We start from the raw sequence: 8,442 nt of genomic DNA, 5'->3' as shown, positions 1-8,442 counted from the left end.
CCACCAGATACATCAGCAACTGAGTGTCCTTTTGGCTTTGAGGCAGTCGCTTCATTTTTTCTGGCGCTACTAGTACTAGCCCTCTGCTCTTCCCCAGTAGCATATCGGACACCTTCCGACCTGAGGGGCTCATCTTCCGGCATCATATCTTTTTGCCTTTTGGTACTGTCCATGGGGTTTTCATGGCAAAGATACTGGAGTGGGTTGCCATTTCCTTCTCCAGTGGATCACGTTTTGTCAGAGCTTTCTGCTATGACCTGTCCATCTTGGGTGGCCCTGCATGGCATAGCTCATAGCTTCATTGAGCTACACAAGCCCCTTCACCATGACAAGGCAGTGTTCCATGAAGGGGACTTCTAGTTCCCTATAATTTTGAAATTACATGCATTTCAGTCACATATTAGTCAAATGTATTCTCTCATGTACATGCTAGGGGTAATCACCTGAAAAACATGAATTGCAATGTAGAAAGTGCTGTGCTTGGAAGTGGGATTTATCCATTTTTACTAAATGGAAAATGTTCTGTGGAAAAAAAGAGCCCTTGAAAAAAAAAATCCCCATTATTACAAGATATTGACTGTGAATCATTGAGGCTATGAGCATCTAGTTGAAGATTGCATTTAGGACTGGAAGGTTCTGTGATGTTTTTACTAATAGCTGTTTGATAGTGAAGGATTGTTTCATTTGCTTACTCAGGAGACCAAGTGGCAGCATCGTTCATAAGTGTTTGCATGTTCTTGTCCCTGTCTCCTCTGGCGTGGAAAGGCAGGATGGATCAATGTTAAGATGATTTAAGTGCCAAAGAAAAGACTGCTTTAAATACGCAATGCAGTTTACATATCTCATTTTAAACTTTACAGGGGTACCTTGACTCACGAACTTAATCCATTCCAGGACTCTGGTCGTGACCCAAATTGGTCATGAGCCAAGTTAAATTTCCCCATAAGGTTCAATGTAAATAAGGTTAATCCATTTTGTAACTAGTTTTTTTAATCAGAAAAATGTGAAGCAAAGTGACATCTCCCCACCACCACCCAGAACACGAGCGTGGCCATCTCCCCGCCCCACCCCAGCACAACCATGATCGTGCCCGTCATTCCTGCACGCGCCCGTCATCCCGGCACACTGGGGGCAGGGGAAGACAGGCGTGAATGGGCCACTCTGGGGAGGGGAGAGACGGGCACGAATGGGGCACACTGGCGGGGGTTGGGGGAGAGATGGGTGCAATCGTTCTGTGGGGGAGATGGCCAAGATTGCATTTGTGCTCCTAACAGGAAAGATGGGCGTGATCTCGGCCATCTCCCCCCCAGCACAACGGGGGGGGGGGGGATGGCCGCGATCGTGGTCACCATCCAATGCTGAGTTCACAATCTGAGTGAAATTTTGTATGAAATTTGTATGAAATTTTGTATGAAATTTGTATGAAATTTTGTATGAAATTTTTGTTTGCAACCCGATTTGGTCGTGAACTGAGGCGTTCGTGAGCCAAGGTACCACTGTATATATTTCCTGACCTGGCTGTTATGACAATTCTGTTTACTTGCAGTTTACCAAACCAATTTTAACAAATGAGGAATATAATTCAAGGTCTAGTGATTAGTCTACATATATCTCATTAAAGCAGGAGTTGGGAACTTTGGGAGGTTTTCACCCATTGACTGCCTCCCCCCCCCCCCAGAAATAATTGAAAAATAGAAATAAGATGGCTTCCAGAGCTACTAATGTCTCAAAAGGGTCTCATTTAGCTTGGTTCAATAGCAACTCCAGATACCAGTTGTTTGTGCAAAAGAGAGAGAAAGAGTTACCCCCACCCCCCAAATACAACACCTCAGGGAGTGCTGGGGGGAATTCATGATACCTGATTTTCTGTTACTTGGTACTGTATTACCAAGCTTTATGAGTTTGCCACTTCATCTCCACCCTCATCTTACAGGAAATTTATTTTGGGAGATATGAGGGGTGTTCAATGTATTCTTGGTATCAGCATGAAGAAAAAGGAATAATGAATTGAAAGAATTTTTATTTTTCAATGTAATCCCCCATAACTTCAATACACTTATTACATCTAGAAATTAACTTTTCAGTTCTCTGTAAAAAATACCCTTCCTCCTTGCCTAAAAAATGTGCATTAATTGCCGCCTTTAGCTCTTCATTCTCGGAAAATCGCTTTCCACGAAGATCTTTTTTTAAATTTGGGAATAGGTAGTAGTCACTGGGAGGCAGGTCCGGACTATAGGGTGGGTGGTTTATTTCTTCGAAACCACAGTCTCACACAGCAGCCTTCGAAACACGCGCTGTGTGAACAGGCGCGTTGTCTTGAAGAAGGAACACACCTGCGGTCCATTTTCCCCACCTTTTTTCTTTAACTGCTTCTCTTAAATTATGCAGAGTGGTTGCGTAAGATACTGCGTTTATGGTTTCACCTTTTTTTGTGTACTCCATCAATAAAATTCCCTTTGAGTCCCAAAACACTGTGGCCATGATTTTTCCAGCCAATGGAGTGACTTTGAATTTCTTCGGAGGGTCAGCACCTTTTTTATGCCACTGCATGGACTCCTGCTTACTTTCAGGGTCATAGTGATGAACCCAAGTTTCATCTCCAGTAACAATCTGGTCGAAAATACTCGACGGATCTTCACCACATTGCTCTAAAAACTCCCTACAGCACTCGACTCGCACTTGTTTCTGAGGTGCCATGAGCATTCACAGCACCCATCTTGCACAGACCATTGAAAGGTTAAGATGGTCATGAAAAATAGTAAATATGGTACCACCAGATAGGTTTGTCATCTCAACCCGATACTGAGCATACATTGAATACCCTTCGTAATTCAGAAAGGGTTCCCAGAGTCACCAGCTGCTATGCTTTCTTCACCAGCAGAGCAACTTACCCAGCCATCACTGGCCCATAACATGGAGACAACATTTAATGACCTCTTTTCAGTGCAGGATGACTCCTGCTCCTTCTCTTCTTCACTTAATTTTTCTGGGCTTCAGCCACCTCAGCAGATGCCACTGTAGGAGGATCAAAATCACCACACACTATTGGGTGACATAAGGCTATGCGCAGAGCAGGTCCTCAGAAAGGCAAAATACTTCGGACTAGAGGTCGAGGCTCCTGTGGTCATGGTTCTATATTGAGTCTTTAAAAGACTTGATTATTGCAGTGATGGATTAGAGAATCCCCCCTCCCCCATGAATGAGGGGGATGGATTGCTTATTTGCACCCGTAGGTCTTTGAGCGGTTATATGTGAAGTCGCAGTACCCACCCTTCTCCCCACTTCGGTGCCTTGGTTTCTTTATTCCTCTGCTACAGCAGACTTGGTCCTGAAATGCAGGTGAGAGCTATGCCTGGAGCATGCGCAGAGGAGAAAGTCAGGGCTCCTGCCTAAAATTCTGTTTAGCTCTAGAATGTTCCAAACAGATTGTTTAGGCATATAAGCCATATGTGTAAACTCACAGCCTGTCCTGGTTTTTTATTGAATAAAAGAGAGAACATCTGTGCTGTTTGATTAGTAGAGACATAAAAACTATAATTTGAGGACTGAACTTGTCGAGATGATTCTCCCTCCCTCCCTCCCTCCCCCCCCCCCCCCCCTTTTTTTTTTTTGAGAAAGGATTGAGCTGCAGTGATCCTCAGGCTTGTGTTCCCCCTTTCCCAAATATCTCTCCAGTATGGGAATGGGAAGAGATTGGAAGTCTTTATTACTTTTTAAAAATTAATCACAGCTTTGTTGTTCATTCAAACATAAATTAAGCTAGTTTTAACTCTGTGTGTGTGTGGACGGGGTGAAACTGCCACTTCTAACCTTGGATTATGAAGCTGGTTTATTTCAACAAAGCCTAGTTAACATCAAGTGCAAGCAACTGATATCTTCACAACCAGGGAATTTGCAAACTGAAGACTTGCAACTCATTCCTATCACAAAAACCTATAATCTACTATGATATCCTGACTGGCGTATGTTTGAGGTAAAATGATTAGAGGTAAAATAATCTTCTATATGAGCTTGACTGATGACATTTTAAACTGTAGTTTTTCCAAAAGGGGATACTAGTCATATTTCTTCATTAAAAAAGAATCAAATTAAGGAAAACATTTAAAAATAGTCTTTATCCATGCTGGTAAAAGGGAATATTTTTCAGTTTTCAGTTTATAAGAAATGCTTGGTTGGTCTTAAACTTTTGACTGTGTGTTTAGATGCTATAAATAGTTCATTCTATATTTTCAAAGGTAACAAATGCTGTGCTGAAACTGATTGAAAAGGAAAGAAATGGTGAAACAATCAACACAAGACTGATCAGTGGAGTTGTGCAGTCTTATGGTAAATTAATTTTCATTGCTAATGACTTTTTGCCAGTTGTACCTAACATGGGCTTGTGGTCTGAGTGTGATTCCCTTCCTAATTTTTTGCAGCTCTGTGAAGAATGTGAATAGTCATGGTTTCTCATCCTTTCCCACCCCTTAGAAGATCTGGGAGGATTTTCTAAAGCAGGGTGGGCTATGTGGTATAATCCAAAACACCTGGAGAACAACTCCAGGGATTATCAGGTTGCCTAACCCTGTTTGAAGGCCTTCTCAAGCTGACCATCATTGGAAGTGAGGGAGTGTTTGCATCACCACATGTCCGTTGCTCAACATTATACTCAGAAGAAGAACTGAAATAGAACAATTTTTAAAAAAAAATCTGAACAAAAACAGTGAGAACTGGGGGAGAGAGTGAATAACTCTGCTCTAAACCTTGTGGAAAAGTCATGTGCTGTAGAAGCAAGAGCTGCAACTTTCTTTTCAAAGACTTGATCTGACCAGTAACCATTTCAGAGGACTGCCTTGCATGTGAGATCTTTGCTGGTTAAAAGATGCATCTGTGGATGTGTGACAATAAATAAACAATTCATTAGACAAGACTTCCAGAAAAAAATATAGGTTTGTGATTTGAGGAAATTATTCATAGCAACTGTAGTAATTACCCAAGTCAAATGTGTTTGTTTTCATTTTTAATGAAGCCACTAAGGCTGCAATTTTAGGCACTCATACTTGCAAGCAAATCACATTGATAATTTTTGGGGCATAATTCTAAGTTAGACAGATTTAAAATTGTGCTGTGCTTAGCAGAAATAATAGTCACACCTCTATTTTAGTCTTGGTTACGTATATTTCAAACCATTATGTGTGGTTTCAAACACTGCTCTCTTCAGTAGCTAACTTCTAAAGGAAAAGATACTAACAATTTTGAATTTTAAGAATCTTAAAATGAACTAAAAACAGTTGATTCTTAAAACAGTTTAATCTTAAAACAGTTGTTTCTGCTTTTTATAGCTTTTAAGCCTAGTAGATCATGTTAACTGTTACAGTTTCACATGCTGGTTCTTCCGTAACCCACATTATCTTTCTTGGCTAACACTGAAACCTTTTGAGTGGATTCCTAACAAAATTTGACACGTGTGTTTACTGGATGGAACCTATATATTATATAGAATTGTCTCTGGAAGCATACAGCTTACTTACTTGTTTTTATCTCTATGATTTTAGTGGAGCTGGGACTGAATGAAGATGATACTTTTGCTAAAGGGCCTACGCTGACAGTGTATAAAGAATCTTTTGAATCTCAGTTTCTTGCTGACACAGAGAGATTCTATACAAGAGAGAGCACTGAATTTCTGCAACAGAATCCAGTTACAGAGTACATGAAAAAGGTATGTGAGGTTCCCCCGCCTGCTTCTGGACCTAGAAATGGTTTATAATATTTGCAATATCCAACAAAATCTTAAAGATGCTCAAATAAATATAAATACATTCAAAACACACAAAAATAGATTAACATTTTGCAAAAATTGGCAGGTCTCCACTGTACCAGAATTTAATGTTGGAGATATGAAGCTGACTTGCATATCACTGTGACATTCCCTGAGTTGTTTAATGCAGGAGTTGTGGGGCTGAGCAGAACACAGAGGCTGCACATTTGTTATTTGTGGCACTAACCCATAAATAACCCAGAGTTCTCAGGTTCAAACATCATGAACCATTAAATGCAGAAACTAAATTAAAAGCGGAAATGATGACCATGCCATTTACATGCTTAAGTTATCCCTGCAATTCTTAGGCTAAACCACTCTGAAATTGCTCCTGTGTCTTTTGAACTTGGGTTACTGTTAATTAGGTTCATTTACACTCCTCATTACTTAATTTTCATTCCAAGGGACCCAAAATATTGACATATCTGAAAATGCCTTTGAGCTTACTACACAAAGTTGGAGCAGTCCACATAGTTGTGGACCAGGTGTGTCATGTGTATCTGGTACTTCATGTAAGCATTGACTTCTGTGAGGGAACAGTACCACAAGAATCTGTGTTTAGTTTGATATAGAGAAATGGTTGTTGAATTAAATTTATTAAAATTTTCCAAAACAATTCTTAAAGCAGCATCCAGAGCACTTAAGTTTTTATTATATATGGGGTCCCTCTGATAAAAATGGCACCTAATAGTTCACATCCCCTGCTTTGAGCTTTTACTCTGGACATTTCTTCGAATACTTATCCATAATATTTTTTTCTCCATCGCTGTAGGAGGAAAGCCACTTAGGAAGTTCTTGCAGCTTGCAAGTTATAGACATTCAAATACGGAATTTGCTTATTTACAGGCAGAAGCTCGTCTTCTGGAGGAACAACGTAGAGTTCAGGTATATCTGCATGAGAGCACACAAGATGAACTAGCACGAAAATGTGAACAAGTGCTTATTGAAAAACACTTGGAGATATTTCACACAGAATTTCAGAACCTTTTGGATGCTGACAAAAATGAAGGTAAGTTATCCCAAATAAAGCTTGTAAATATATGCCAGTGATAAGATGATAAATTTATGAGTGGGTATCTTTGCTGTTGGAGTAAGGTAGCCTAAAGGGGTATCCCAATGCACCCTTATTGCAGAATTTACACAAAAATAGATCTTTAACCAGCATATCTTTCTACTCCCACTTTCTACTCCATGTGGCTGCACACCATTTCACATTTTCTTTTTGGAAACAAAGCTATATTCTGTTTTGGGGAAAAATATATCTTCATTTTGCATATGGGCTGTTTTTATGTCTCCAAAAAGTGTAATGTATGGGGGTTAAAAAGTCCCATAGTATTCCACCTCCCCAAGAAAACACATCTGGCTTACATGCCCCCTGCCCCATCTACCCTGAACATTTGGCACATTTACTAGAGACAAATTGGTTTTTGGCGTTAGAAAAGAACCCCACATAAATTTTTTTAAATAAATTTTTACCTACAAATTTGGCCTTGAGAACGTATTAGTCTTTCAATATTCTCAGTATGAAACATAGTTTTTGTAGTTTTAAATAAAAATAGTCCTTAAAGGAACAAATACTGTGCTGTTATTTAGGATTTCTAAAAGGTATGTGTGTCTAAGCATAGTTTTATCCCAAGCATACTTACCTGAAAAAAATGGTTTTAGATTTGACTGGTAGCATGTGGATTCTAGCTGTTTAACCAGTACTTTATTTAATTATGCTGCTTATTAATTGTATAAACAAATACACTTCTAAAAATAGAGCATTTTTCTGTAAATGTAACAATAACATCTTATCCAAAAGATTCATTAAGAATTAAGAACAGCTAAAAACATTCAACGAAGAATGACTGGTGAAAGAAAAGCATCTGGAATGGTAATCCTCTCAATCCTCTGCATAACCAAGTATGGCCCTATGGCCCCTTCACTATTCTATGATAGTTTTAATTTGTCAACAAATTAAAGGAAGTGGTTTTTATACTTTCAGTTCCATTTATTCATGGCATGTATACCACTGTGGATTATAAAATGCAGTTTATTTACACAAAGGCATTTAAGTTGAGCTTTGGTACAGAGCCAGTTGGGTATATTGCTCAGGATTTACCACTGTTTGGATTATTTTACTGTATTAGCTATTGTATTACTCTTTTCCTTACTAATTGTTAGCGTGAGCAGGAATGGTAGCAATGCAGATGAAAGGTTTTTTTTGCTCCATTTTCTTGCAGATTTGGGACGCATGTATAACCTTGTGTCTCGAATCCAGGATGGTCTTGGAGAGCTGAAAAAACTTCTGGAAACGCACATTCATAATCAGGGTCTGGCTGCCATTGAAAAATGTGGAGAAGCTGCATTAAATGCAAGTATTTATTCACATGTAATTTCATTAAATTCACACATTATCTCAGATTCATACTGTATTAAATAGAGTTGAAAAAGCTGCTGGTGAGTTAGGGTAGGAGGATAGGATAGGAGTTTCTTCTAAGGATAGGGATAGGGTTTGGGTAAGGATAGGAGAAACTGCAGTATAGCAACTGGACTTTTCTTAGAGAATCAGGAATGCCCAAAGTCATGTCAGAGACTGATTTCAATATTGTGTCCATAATAGGCAATGTTAGTATATAGATGCACAGAGATAAGAGTGGGTA

At 39.3% G+C, this 8,442-nt stretch overlaps 1 protein-coding gene across 1 annotated transcript in view; it reads left to right on the top strand.

Annotated features, from left to right (window-relative positions):
* The window catches only part of CUL1 (cullin 1), a 55,258-nt gene that overhangs the window by 25,228 nt on the left and 21,588 nt on the right, over positions 1-8,442 (top strand). The window contains exons 4-7 of the mRNA XM_044419121.1: positions 4,216-4,326; positions 5,535-5,698; positions 6,644-6,806; positions 8,023-8,216. Of these exons, the coding sequence (XP_044275056.1) occupies positions 4,216-4,326; positions 5,535-5,698; positions 6,644-6,806; positions 8,023-8,216 (632 nt within the window). The remainder of the gene's footprint in view (positions 1-4,215; positions 4,327-5,534; positions 5,699-6,643; positions 6,807-8,022; positions 8,217-8,442) is intronic.

This window comes from Varanus komodoensis, unplaced genomic scaffold, assembly GCF_004798865.1.
Source record: "Varanus komodoensis strain SLA01 unplaced genomic scaffold, ASM479886v1 scaffold10, whole genome shotgun sequence".
Taxonomy (NCBI): domain Eukaryota; kingdom Metazoa; phylum Chordata; class Lepidosauria; order Squamata; family Varanidae; genus Varanus; species Varanus komodoensis.
The sequence above is the reverse complement of the archived record's forward strand: the minus strand, read 5'-3'. Positions and strand labels throughout refer to the sequence as shown.